Source organism: Lonchura striata, chromosome Z, assembly GCF_050655825.1.
Source record: "Lonchura striata isolate lonStrDom1 chromosome Z, ASM5065582v1, whole genome shotgun sequence".
NCBI lineage: Eukaryota > Metazoa > Chordata > Aves > Passeriformes > Estrildidae > Lonchura > Lonchura striata.
This window is the reverse complement of record NC_140740.1, coordinates 29852339-29866847: the sequence shown is the minus strand read 5'-3', so window position 1 is coordinate 29866847 and position 14509 is coordinate 29852339. Positions and strand designations below refer to the sequence as shown.

At 38.5% G+C, this 14509-nt stretch overlaps 1 protein-coding gene across 2 annotated transcripts in view; it reads right to left on the bottom strand.

The window, feature by feature from the left end:
• The window catches only part of LVRN (laeverin), an 83377-nt gene extending 68937 nt beyond the window's left edge, over window positions 1–14440 (bottom strand). The window contains exons 1-2 of one of the 2 annotated variants that reach the window (XM_085566620.1): window positions 1294–14440; window positions 851–930 (exon numbers count right to left, since the gene is read on the bottom strand). In XM_085566620.1, the coding sequence (XP_085422746.1) occupies window positions 851–870 (20 nt within the window). In that variant the 5' untranslated portion in view covers window positions 871–930; window positions 1294–14440. Of the gene's footprint in view, window positions 1–850 lie in introns of both variants that reach the window. The other variant, XM_085566619.1, reaches the window with a different exon arrangement.
• Window positions 14441–14509: the final 69 nt, after the last annotated feature.

The window sequence follows — 14509 nt, the reverse complement described above, 5'->3', positions numbered from 1 at the left end:
TGAAAAGACCTCTGGAGAGTAATCAAGTTACAGCATTGGTGTGGATCAATGTGTAATCGGTTACATCCATTGATGTGGATTATATAAAATGTAACCAGTCAAGTTTTAAATCCTAGTAAGAAATATAGGAAAAGACTTAAAATAAACCACTGCCTTATGTGAGGATCCATAGTGAAAGAAAAATTACATATAATGGAAGGAAATAAATTCATAAAACAATCTAGATTAGTATTCTTGTAAGGGTTAAAGCACTCTTTTCTCTAGATAGTCTCATGTTAATAACATATGCAACATGCTTATGATATCGTAACTCCCGTAAACACAATGTACTAGAATTCTTTTTAAAATTACTTCATATACTTGTGTTTATTTGCTAGAACACAGTTGGCATGGCTAGGTGAAGAAAACAAATAAAGCTTTCCAAACGCTAACAACATTTATCCAATTCTAAATAATATGTCTTTTGGGAAGTCATCTCTAGTTGCTCTATTAAACAGAATAAAACCTTTAAGAAGAGAATCTGTAGAGCTCAACTTTTGTTCTTTATAGAACACATAATTAAGACTAAGGAAATAAGAGCAGACCCCACATCCATGTGCTAATTTATAGATGAACCCTCCAGCTCTACAACATGAGAGGGCAGCCAGTTGGTTTTTATGCTAAACGGAATTACCCAACTGCAGTAGATTAGTAATTGTTTATTTATATATCTGAGTTCCATACTGCTATCATTACATGCCATCCAGATGTCTCAAAAAGCTAAAGCTAGGCTTACCTATGCTAAGTGGCAGATACACTAACATTATCAGCATATCTAAGGAAGAAAGCTTTTTCAGTTTCTCCTTCTTACCTTTGAATCTGTTGATCCATCTCAGCCTGTGTGACAAAACCAGAGTCTCAAAGACATTTAATTACCCAGGTGTTCTGTATCTACAGAGAGAAAAAATTGAAATCCAGTATTCTTGCTGAGGGAACTGCTATACACCATTCCCTTTGGCATGGCATGGCAGGCCATCCATCCCACATGCTTTGGCTGTCCCCTGGGCACCTGGCACTGTCTGGCTCATTAGCTTGTTCTTAACTGTAGCCAGTGTTTGTCCCCTCACCTCAGAAACACAGGGGATGGGAAAAGAGACAAGAATATAGAGGCAAGTGGTGAATTAGGAACACAGCGAGCACAGCAAGAATAGGGAATTTGGCAAGGGAGCAAACCTCAAGTCAGGATGCTCAGTGAACCCTAAAGAGTCCCAAGCCAGTAGGAGCTTCAGAGTATGCAGAACCTTCAAGAATCACCTGTTTTGGTGTCATAGATGTTATCACCTTTCCACTGAGTGGTTAACTAGACTTCATTATACGCTCAGGAAGACACACGCATCAAGACACTGATTCTTGTGCTTTTTTAAACAATTAATCCTTGTTTCTTTTCTCAGCATCCTTAGTGATTATCTTTCCATGCATTGTTGCTTGGGTGGATAGACTCTCAGAAGTCTGTCTCTCCAAAATCACTGGAGAAGAAGCTGGACCATGAAATCCAGGTGGCAGAAAGACACTTTAATCCCCTTTTATTGTTTTAAATCTTGTTTGACTATTTTCTTCGGAAGCCTGGAAGACAATCCAAATAGGCAGGTAGATGGAGAGCTGCAATTTCCTATCTTGAGGCAGAGCCTATCATTATTAAATTCATCTACAGCTGGGCAGATTTTTATCTGTGTAAAGAAAGAACTTTAATTTAGATTGGTTCTCTTTTCTGTTTGCAAAAAAATTGCTATCTAGAAAAAAGAGCACCATAAGCAGAAGTCCAAAGCTATTTCATGAACCTTGACTTAGGACAGTAGTAGTTAGGTGTTCAAATGCCTTTTAAATATGGCCTAATGGACCTTCTTGTCTTTGCACACACAGCCTCACTGCAAACCATTTAGGAATGTTAGGATTTTGTGGTTCGATTTGGTATGTGGTTTCAAAATGATGCTGAGTTTGTCACTGAGGTTGACCCTGGAGAGACAGACTTGTTTAGATCACTCTTTGCCAGTCTTTGCTAATTTTAGGATTTAGAGGAGTTTATGCAAACTGTAATATCAAAGAGGCTTCCAGAATTACAGAGGTCCCAAAAGAATACAAGACAGTGCAAAAATGCATGAACAACACTGGGAAATTTGATCATAGGGTTCAGCCCCTCATCCTACTTTCAAGACCCTTTATGAAACTTGCTTAACCCCTTAGTCCCATTAAAAAAATACTCAGTTAAATAAAGCTACCCTGTGTTTAAAGCAAGATCTATCTTCAGTTTCAATTGTTCCTGTCACAGTTCTGTGCACAGTGGTGCCAGGGCATCAAGGAAGCTGGTTTGATCAGTACTGCTTGGTCTCAGAAATGTAAATTGTAGGTTTATTGGTTACTTTCCCAGTGTGCAGCTATACACACTGATTGTTTCCACTAACTCTGAGTGGAGTCTCAAATGAAAAGTTTAACTCTGTTAAAACTAGTGTGACATTTTTGAAAAACATATTCCCTATGGTCAGAACTCTGGATTTCCTGATCCTGTTTCCTGGTGCTTAAGACTAAGAAAGAAAAAACTCCAGATGGTATAAGCCTGGCTTGTAACCTCTCCCTACAACCTTCATAACTTAAATGGGAGGGATATGAAGAATTATATAAAGATATAATGTTTCATATAAACAAATACTGGTAACTGTAAACATGGGCATATTTCTCCAGTATAATATTAACTGCCACCTGAAACAAAGAATTTTCTCTACCTTCTGAAAGTATTAGGTTTTTGCTATTGCATAATACAGAAGACAAAAATGTCAATGTCCTATTAGTTTGAGATGTCACATTCTGAGAAAAAAATAATCTTTTATAGTGGTTTTGATACAAGTTAGATGGATGTGTTCGATATTGCATGCTTTCAAACCGAAAAAACTATGCAAAAATAAAGGTCAAATTTCTTGTGGTTGAACCCATGAAGTAAATACAGAACATATTTTGTTTATTTGGATCTTGGGGGAACAAACTGTTTTTATGTAGTCATGTTACACTAAAGAAAGCACTGTAATGTATTGCATTTCAAAATGACATATTTCTATAATAGGGAATGTACTCACATCCAAAATAATCAGTCTCAATCAAAAAATCTGGAAACAATTCTGAAAAGTGAAAAGTTGTAAAAACACACCTTTGTTTTCTAAATGCTGACATCCAAAGGAGGAAAAAAACCCTATAGGCCTGAAATAAACCCTCACACCATCAGCATCCAATTATGAAAAGCTGTTTATCATACATAACTTTCTTACCCAAGTCTGATTTAAAGTGAGTACCTTTGAAACATCCTGTCTTGCTAAACTCCACTAACGTCCTCACAATCTAACTCTTAATGATGCTGCATTTTACCTTAAATCCCACACTTGTGTTTCACTATGGAAATGTCTGATAAAAACAAATAACATAATTCATCTTCAGTAAGTAGGACTTAACAGGTATTTTTCAAATTTAACTAGTAAGGAAGATGGTGTCTTAAGACAACTACAGGTTAGAAGGGGTTAGGAGGAGTGCCTGGAAACTGTTCCAAGTTTGAAAATTATTCCTGTGCCATTTAGGGAGAAACCCAGGATTCAAGATTTCAAGATTTCCTGCAAAGAAACTGGGAGTGAGAAGTTCAGAGTACATAATAACATTTTGTTAATTTGGAACTAATTTTTTACTTCAGGGCTTTAGCTGTCCATGCACCAGGGCTGCTTTGGTAGTTGCTTTGATTTTAACAAAAACTGCATGCAGTGGAAACTGTAATTAAAAATCTCTGTCAGCTCAGATTCACTCCTTAACAGCCATGGTCACAACCATGCACATTCTACAAAACTCTAATTTTGAAAAATTCAGTTTGCTGAATTGATGCCTATCTCCCCAGATAAGCAGGCTACTCTGTATTGATTTACAAGTGATTGAATTTGGGAATTGCTATGTGGTAGAGAATTGGGACATTTCTAAATGAACAATGATGTTGAGCACAAAAATGCTAGCCTCTTTTTGTTATCCACTGAAACATGAGATGGATCACAATATTCCTAGAGGAGTAAGTTTAGCTGATTAGTTTTAGGGATACAAATAAACACGATGTGTTTCTAATTACACCAGTGAGTCACAATAAAGTGCTAGTTAATAGGGTAGTTTTGTGCTTGAAGTTCTACAACTGCTTCAAAAAATAGTGTCCTTGTCCTTCTTCCTTTCCCCAAGCACAGCTGATTTCTTAGCAGCACTAGTTAATCATCACAGCTGAAACAGTTTAGGTCACAATTATCAATCTCCTTTATGTTAGCACATTTATGCTCTCATTACACAGCTCTACATAAGGCAGTAACACAGCTTCATTGTGACAAGTGGTATGACTGCTTGAGTGTGGCAGAGCTCAAGAAGTGCTCTACTACATTAACAGATCTGAAAACATCCCAGTCACACCTGCTCAGACCACCTCAAATGCAAAAGCATTTAAAAATCTAGTTTTAAAGGTTATTCTAATACTCAAAGGGGCAGACAAGAACACTTTCAAACACAACCCAAACTTCAAAACACAAAATCCAGAGACTTAAGTATATTTGCCTTCACAACCTCTCATGGATTTTTTTATTTTTGTATCCTATTACTTCTTAATTACAGGCATGTGATTTTTTAGACTGGAAGTGCACCTTAGACAGCTACAACTCCAGTTTCTTGATTGCTCTACTTTTGTACAATTCTGTTCAATAGAAAACAGAAAAGAGAAGACTGGCTACCTAATATAGAAATTTTGTGTCGGTATATATATTTTTTTTTGTGGGATGTTTTGTTGTTTTAAAATGCAGAGAAACCATGATACATTCAGTTTAATTATGACAGTTGTGTTTATTCCTTGGTCACTGTGTACACTGCAGAGTCATCTTGACAAAACTGCCATGTAAATAAGGCTATATCCTACTCATCTTGGACAAAGTACATTATAAAAGTACACAGTTATAAAAGGAATTCCAAAAAGTAGTAGAATAATAAATTACTGCACTTTTATCTGTGTATCTCTCTACCTGCCTATCTTATCCCCACCTTAAGCCCTGTCCTGAACACTTAGAAATAAAGCCTACACAATTTCAATCCCATTTTCCTCCATAAGCATCAACAATAACTACTAGAATCCTACCTTGATTCACATTCCTCTCTCTTCTAGTTCCTCCACCCAAATAATTCCATAACCAGAAAGTGAGTGCAGTACCATTTTACTCTTAAGTTTATACTAAAACAATGCACTAATAAAAACAACACAGCTTTTACATGTTCACTCCAAGGCTAAGCAGCTGTACAGCGCTCATTTGGACCTGTATACTTCGGCAAATACGGTAACATAACTCATTCAAGTTCTCTATCATGAATAAAACTTTTATATATATATATGTGTGTGTGTGTGTATATGTGTGTGTGTGTGTGTGTGTGTGTGTGTGTGTGTGTTTATGTATGTATGTATGTATTTTATATTACTGTGTTCACAAAATAGAATCAATGTGAATTTGGTATTCAGATTTCATTTATGATGGAAAAGTCCACCTGGAGAAGACATTTCAGAGCCATTCAAAGAGACAATTTCACCAATTCACGAACATTTCTCCCTAGGGGCTTGATGGGATCCATATTGTTCATTCAGTCAAAGAGCTCTGCAGCAAAGCCACAGCCCCTCCTGATTTTCTCATCTGGCAATCCTCTAATGAACTTCACCTTTTGCCAGAGTCTTCCAGTGGCATCTTGATTCCTACTTTCCCATCCTACACTTGTGAGTAATCCTGGGATTTTTTTCTTCAAAAATTTCTACATATGGCCTCTGTGTGCCTGTCCTCCTTCCCACAACTTTTTCTATCACCTCTCTCTCAAATCCCTTTTCCCAAACTGTGTTTAATTTCTTTTCTCTTCTTTCAAAGAAACTTCCTTTTTTCACTTTCCACTCACATTCCCAAGTTTTCTATTTCTTTCATTTGAATCTATTAAATTAATGGATCTTGTCAAAACCACTCTTGCCTGATGTCAAGCAAGGAAGTTCTCACACAGAAACACCAGAGTTGCAGTTCTGTCTCCAGTGAGAGTGAGGGGTCTGCAGCTTCCCATGTGTGCTGTAACCAAGTGAATTAGGAGGTCTTCCCACATATAAAGCTGTGAGCCCAAGCTGTCCATCAGATTACCTATAAACCAGAGTTTCACTCAAACTGCTTCCCCAAACCTCTAATCTGCTAAATCAGTAAGAATAATAATAGTAACTGTAACAATGATGATTATAATTCTATCTCTACAAAAACTCCAAGTGAGTCTTTTTTTATACAGAAACTCAGAAGCTAAGAAGGGGGAAACAGAACAATTTTGCTAAGGCAAAGAAAACATATGGTGTAATAATTAACTTGGGGACAGAAAAAAAAAAGATAAAATACTTGCACTGGCCCTATGCTGAAACCCTGTATGTTAAACAGGTCTTTGTCCATTAAATGTCACTAGAACTCCCAAATATTTGGCACAGTATTAACATATAACAAAAAGACTAAGTAAATGAAAAGCCACTAGCATGTCTTCTGGCAACAGACTATTTTCTTCACTGTTTTCCCTGATTTGAAACACCCTGCATTCAGCCACCCTGCTGCTGTCTAGACACAGCTCTGCTTTTGCCATCCACCCTGGGGTGAGTCTGTAGCCTGAAGCCACAGCAGCACATTCTCAGCTCTCTCATACATGCTGTGCATTGAAGGGCTCATGGGAGGCTGCAGTTTCCACATCCGTTCTAGAAGACTCCAGGCTCCCTGCTAACACACCAGATTATCTCCAGCTAAAGATGTTACCAGATGATAAATTGTCTACACCTGGTGAGCTAACACAGTGATTGTTCCCCAAAACCACTGGCCTATAAAACTGCACAATACCCATTGTGTAAGAAGGGGAGCTGGAAGTTCACCAGCCCCAGTGCCTTGCCAACTCAGCCAGGTCACCTAGAACAGGGGGGCCTACGACCAGCAGGGACTACCAGAGAAACCCCCAGAAGAATGCATGCATAACAGGGAGGAGAAATATGTTAATAATTTTGTGGAAATGATTATCATATATATGTTTATTCTGGGACAATCAATCAATATGTGTGTAAAATACAGCAATAAAATACAATCTAAAAAGAGAAACAATCCTGTACTCAGCATGCATGATTTTGGAGGAGCTATGTCCCTGTGCATCCACCCAAATAAAGAATGCCTGCTTCTTAATACTATACTTGTGTTAAGGAGTTTTTATTTTTGGCAACAAAGATAAAATTTAGAGGATCAGCCTGGGGGAAACTGAACGAAGCAGCTTAATTTTGAAAACTCACTTAAAACCCTTGCCATCTCCATTAATAAATCTAGCACTCCCAACATATTAAAACTTTTATTTGGAAATATTTGGCTAAAAAATGATGAGGAAGGAGTGATAAGTGAGAAGAACAAAGAGAGACATTTGAAATTCCAGAAGTGTGTCCTCCTATGAACAGCTATGACTGTCACAGCACACACTGAACAGTGAGTGGATGATAGACACCATTACAGTCAAACTCAGAGAATAACTTATAAATACAACTCTGAAGTATGAAACAAACTGAAATTTTCACTCCTGATTTTGATCAAGAGGCTCTGTCTTCCTTGTACTCATACAAATTGAAATATCTAAAAACTTGAAAAACATGGGTGCCAAGCAAACTTAATGACTCTGGAATGTTATTCATTCTTCTGGTGGGCAGGAGAGAAACTTTCTTAAAAGAAAACATCACTTGGGAATCCTAGTCTTGGCACTGAAATTGACATAACTCTAAAGGAATCCTTTTAGGCTGTCATTTATTTAATAGGTAGCACAGGTAGAAGAGGCCTAGGGGAAAAGGGAGACTGGAGAACTCATCTGTTAACATTACATACCTTGAATATTCACCCCAACAGCAGCCCTATCATTGTTTTGCATCAGCAAGTGGACAAACATGGTATAAGTAATTTTTTACGTTCACAAATGCTGCTAATACTATGTAGAACTAGCTAAGAAACAGCAAGTTTTTTATTTTCCCTCATTTAAATCCATTCATTTTCTATTCATCTTTGTTAGTGCTTCCTCATCACTCATGCTGCCTTTAGATAAATGATTGTCAGAAAAGCAAAATTAGATCAACTAGCAACTGTCAGCTGGTTCAGTAGTTTAAAGCTCACTGCTTTTGTCTTTAGCCAAAAAAGACCTGGGTTTGCAACGGCTATTTTCTGTTCCTCCTTCTCTCTCTCTCTCTCACTTAACCCAAGAAATGATTTCTCAATTACATCACACTTTTGTTCCCAGAGTATAAAATTACCTGTTTAGCTCCTTCTTCTTTTACAACCTTAATTACACTCATTTTTCTAATAGCTTTTGGGTAGCATCCTTTCCAAGCTGCTCTGCAAACTACCAATTTATTATTGCCCATGTCCCCTCTTTGGTATTTACCTCCTGGGAAACCTAAGTGAGATGTGGCAGGAAGCCTTTCACCATATATACTTATGAAATAATGAATTTAAAATAATTATTTCATATGTGATACAATGTCTTATTGACCTGCTACCCTCTCATATCATCTTCCCTCGTCCTACTATTTCTCTTACTATTCCCTTGGAACTGTTTGGGACAGATTTAATTCTCTTCATAACAGCACATATGGTGCTATGTTTTGGATTTGTAACCAACCAGCACAGATAGCACTCCAATTTCAGGTATTGCAGGGTCAAGCAAGGCCTTTTCTGACACCAACCCACTCCAAGCAGGCTGGCAGTGCACAGGAAGCTGGGAGGTGACACAGCTGGGACAGCTGTTAACTTGTGTTGTGCTAACTCACAATCCTTGGATAAGTATTTTTGGGTAAGTGTATTGGATAAGTACATTACTAAGTATTTTAGTAAACTGAGACCAAACTAAAGAGATACTATAGGGGCATTAAACTACTTTCATGGGCTGTAACAGATCCCTAAGAATTGAAATTTCCAATGCCAAGGAGGCCCATTTAATAGGGTAATACTTGCAAGCTTTTGCAAATTGTTGCACTAGTGCAATGAGGGAAAGGATGAGCACTATTTCTTACCCTCCTTCTGATTTCCTGTGTGACTCTAAATTGTAAAATACCCTCTCTGCTCCCACATGCCAATTTTTTTTCCTGCAGATCATCTATGCGATAGCACCTCTTGCTGAAGACCTGGATTAGGCCTTCTGTGTAGCCTCACAGCCCCCAGGACAACTGTAGCACCTCATGAGGCTTCCTCAGACCATCAGTGCTATATTGCAGCCTCAAGTTACTATCTGGCAAGAGGCTTTCATACTAACTTTCATTCTCCCTCCTTTGCCTGCACGGTGGTTCCAGCATGCAGGTCCACAGAAGGGCTTGTCTCTAACCAACCTTTACTTGCCCTTGATTTTAATGTAGCAAGGGAAACCTCATCCAGGATGTAGATGTCCGTATTAACGTAGTTCCATACAGAAACATATTACAGACTCACTGAATGGTTGGGATTGAACATTAAACGTCACATAGTTCCAATCCCCCTGCCATGGACAGGGAGAAATTTCACTAAACCAGGTTGCTCAGAGCTCTTTCCATCTTGGCACTACACATGTACAGGGGTGGGGCATCCACAACTTCTGTGGGCAACCTGTTTTACTGCCTCACCACCTGGCCAGTAAAGAATGCTTTCCTAACATGTAATCTCAACTCACTGTCTCTCAGTTTGAATTTATGTTTTACATGTTGCCAGCACAATCACATCTTGAATGACTGCTCAACACCTTGAAGAGGGACAGCAGGCAGGATGTGCCCTGCTGGACTTGGCTGTGGTACCTATCCTGAAAACACACAAAATACAGACAGACAGACGCAGACAGGCCTCCCTGTGGAAACAGACTTTGTATGAGAGGCAGACAAGAATGACACTTGATAAGTCACAGTGTCTGAGGAAAGGAAAGGAATTATGAGTTCTGTTCTATGACCCAAACAGTTCTCACATGAAATAAAACAGCACCTCACTTGGGAATGGATGGCTGTTTGAATTGTGAAAGATTTTTGCTGTTCTGACACATATCAGCAGAGCAAATTATTGCAATGACTATTTCAAATGCACAGTCCATTTCAGGTTTTGCTTCTCTCTTCTGCAGACTGCTGGGCCAAACTTGTTCCCCTTTAGAGGGGAAGATGTGGGTGCCACACACTGTGGCTGTACCAGTAAAGTTTCCCAGGTGCACACAGAGAGTGCTGGTCACATGGGTATCCTACCATGCACACAGGTCATTCAGTTACCCAGCACACATCCCGACCTGTGACATTCAAGCCATGTTCCACAGCAACACTGCTGGCTAAGTCCTAACAATCTTATGAGAAGAAGATCTATGGATTTATCTGTGAAAGCTAACAAAAAATAAGGAAGCTACGGAGAGGTGTCTATCTTAATGTGGTCACAGCTGTTGTTACAGGCCTGTGCTCATATGCAGCTCTGGTAAGCTTATAGTCCTGTTCAGAAAGAACCTGGAGAGGGATTTGCTCCACTCCTCTGGCAGCCCTTCTGGCTGGTTGTACAGCAGAGACAGCACAGAAAGGGATACCCAAAGTTTGCATGTGCTGCTGGGTCTAAGAAGAGCCCAGCTGGGCAGGAAAGCACTGGAGTATGTCAAATAAGTGTGCCTGTCAGTCCGCCTCATGGGATGGATGCTGGATCAACTCCAATATCCCTAGGATTCCAATCATGGGCATATTTTCTGTGTGCAAAGAGAGGGTGTCTTGACCTGTGGTTGCTCCCAGGTCACACTGCACTCCTATTGTCCCACAAAATCAAAACCAGCACACAAGAGATCTGGCTGCCAAGCTAACATTGCAGAGTAACTACCTTTGTGTTCTTGCCCATAGAATGAAAGCACTAACCAAGTATTTTGGGGTAATCACTGAACACCAAAAATTGCAAGGACAGATCATTTTACTCAATGTAAAAAGATTTGATTTGTTAAGGTACTTGTTAACAACAAATAAAAAACCAGTACTTTCTGTGAAATTAATTGTTCAACCTTCAGTCAGGTTTTGGCAGTACCAGGTTGCTTTCCTTGTTCCTCCTAAAAATTATGAATATTCTGTGCAGAAGTTGAGAAATATATTTCCTGCAAGACCTCTGTTTCTCTTTAACAGTTATAAGCAGACAATTCCTTTGGTATGCCCTGCATATGCTATAATTCTATACCAAGTAGTTTTATGAGGTAACACTCATAACTTCAGCAAGTTCTCATTTGACTATCATAGGCCTAAGTAAAACTCACCACTAATTTTAGCATTTACTGAAATGTGCTGCTAGAAAGAAAAGGTCAAACGAGCTCACAGGAAGGCAGCAGCAATTTGAATTCTTGGCTTGAACCTGTTTCTCCTTACAACAAATGACACTTTCCTCCATCCGCCCATGTCAAGCAGAAGGAATCTCAGCAGCAACAGCTGTTAAAGAGGAGGAATTCTGTATACACTTGTAAGGTAAAATTTTCCCTCTTTGTAATATATTCAAAACAGTGGTGCTCAGGGAGGAGAGAGGAACACAATAACACAGCATGTGCATTGTCTGTGCTGCCGATACCACAGACAGCATTCTCTGCCAACAAGAAATACTTACCTTTTAACAAAAGAAGAGCCAAATGTTTTTTTCAGCAGTACTTACCACCCCCCAGTAGGAAAACTAGCTCCTCTGTTCCAGGTCTATGGAGGCAGATGAAAAAGCCTACTCACCATATTGAAATATTATCCTTTCTGCCCTTTCTATTTATTTAGAAGAATCCGTTTTACAGTTCTAAGAAAGGCCTGGAGTTAGGAAAAATGCCTTTCAGTGATCTATTTACACGTGCTGGTACCCTTAACGATACCATTTAAAAGGCAGGCCCTTTTCTCCAAATGGCACATTAGTTGCCTGTCTTCTGCAGGTGAACGATTACTCTATGACCTTTTCTCCTTTTTAACAATGCAAAAGACTGATGTTATATAGACATACCTATACACAAACACCTATATCTGCTGAGGGTAGTTTTTTCTTCTATAAAATCATTAAAAACATTTAAATTCATAATCAAGAGCTTAATCGTTTAGATGCCACATTTTGTTTCCATTTTAAATCCCAAGCAGTGGCTGAGAGGAAACGGATGAAATAGGAGAAAGAATTCAAAAGGCACATCATTCTCATGAAGGTGAAGAACAAAAGCAGATCAATATTGTGGCAAGCCTATGAATATCTGAATATGACACAAAGCATGTAGATGTTTCGGGGTTCAGAAGGTCGAGGTGACCCGAGATTGTAATAAGTTCTCATTCCCCAGCCTGTGCAGCTAAAGAAGCACTCTGCAGTGCTTCGGATCGTGTTGTCAAGGTTGTTTATTATTTCTTATCTATAACATTCTTTCTCTGACCTGCTGAGCTCTGACTAGCAAAGCAGGCCATGGCATTCTGCTCTGCCCTCTCGGGTGGTGTTTAGCCTTTATATCAAAAGTTATGTATAGTCTGTTTACAATAACCTCTAATATAATAGCATAATAATAACATCTAATATACAATAATAGCCGATATCTAACATCTATGTTGAACAGTGTGTCTCTACCTTAAACCAATAAAAAAGTGCCACTATCACACTAAAACATGGAGGACAAGATGAAGGAGAAGGCGGCCTGAACATGCCCAAGTTCCTCCATCTTGTACCCCCTGAATCACATTCTAAAAATCCCAAAATTCTACTTTTCCATCCTGTGTTAATTCAAATATCACACTACTAAAACCCTTGTGACTTCAACTTCCTCATACAAAATTGACAGCTTTTTCCATGGGCTAAAATTGAAGCCACAGATATTTTTGACTTCATGTCAGGGCCTCGAGACAGCCAGGGCAGCCAGAGGGATGTCCTGGGCTTCAACAAAGGCAAGCCTTAGAAGGTAAAGAATACTATTTCCATAATTTCTATTAATCAAATATCCCTCTTCCCAGCAGTGTGTAACAACGTCCTAAGAGGACAGTACCTCCCCAGGCAAAGTAAAGATATTCCTCTGGCAAAGGGGTGGCAAAGCAGACAGGTTCAGTTACCCAGAGAAAGCCAATATGGTCACAGCAGCAGTGTTTGTTTGAGGGAAAAGTGCTATCATTGAGGCTCTTCTATGGATGAGAGCTTGTCTTTGAAAGGAGTGCAATTTTACTGTGAAAAATCTGATAACGTGTTTCTTCCCATCTAAAGATCTTCTGAATAAGGAAGCTCCAGCTCTGAGCTACAGCCTCACATTAAATATTTGCTGGCTAGTCACAGAGAAGTTTGGTATCAATAGAAGAGTCCAGAGAAAAAGTCTTTTGGCAGAAGACACATCAGGTCAGAAAAAAGCAGCACAGACAACAGTTATAAAACCCATAAAACTAAGCCAAAATAATTTAGAATAGCTATATAATTGTTAAAAGCAAAAAACATAGTGAACCTAGATCACTAAAATGAAAGACAGGTAAGAAGTTAATCTGAAATATGCTTTATGTCAAGCGGCATCTCAGACATACTTTCTTTTGGGTGTTTCATCCAAATAAAGACAGAAAATATTTCTCTGCAAGAAATGAACAAATTATTAACTACATAAGCTTATAAATCTGAAAAATATCTAAAGGGAAGAAAGTGAGACAAAAATAGAGAACTCAGAATTTCTGAAATTCTGAGTTGCTTTAACAAATAGTCCAAAGAACATTCTGTAGGTCAGAGTACCAAATGTTTCAAAATGTCCTATTCCTTCTTTGGCAGGAAACTAACCATATCATAATAGGGGCAACAATGAGGAAAACTTTCATCATCTTTACTTTCAATGTCACATGTGCCACACATTAAGTAGATAAACAAAAGTAGGCAAAAGCCGGTGAAATGGTGAGTTTCAGTTCTGTACTAGCTAAGATGTCCAATTTGGGAATGCTGAGGAATACCTCACAAGGGGAAAAAAAACTGGCCGCATGTTTTATTCTCTCAATTTTTTGGTCAAAATGATAAAGAGGCAGTTAATTACTTAAATTCAGTCTGAAATTTTTGAAAGCCTCAAACTAAGAAAGTTCACTTGAAAGAATAAATATTCTTTTTGAGAGGTTGGGAGAGAGCCATTCTGTTTTCAAAAGCATTTTTTCAATGGTGTATATCAGTCGATGTTTACTAAATGTAATATGAAGAATATACATGAAGTCATTGTTCTCCCCCCACCTCCACCTTAAGAAATACATTAAAATTCCTTGGATCATATCAGATTTTTCTACATCAAAAGTAATTTCTCTTTTTTTTTTTCTATCTCTCAAATGCTCCCAAAAGTTAAGTTACTGTTGATCAAACAGTAAATGTGATGTGCTTCAAAGCTTATCCTACAGACTATGTCTTACTATTTAACTGAAAGGAATACAATACTTAGTTTACATCACATCCAAATCCCTGAAGTAATGTAGGACTCTCAGACTAGCCCTGAAATCTGTGGT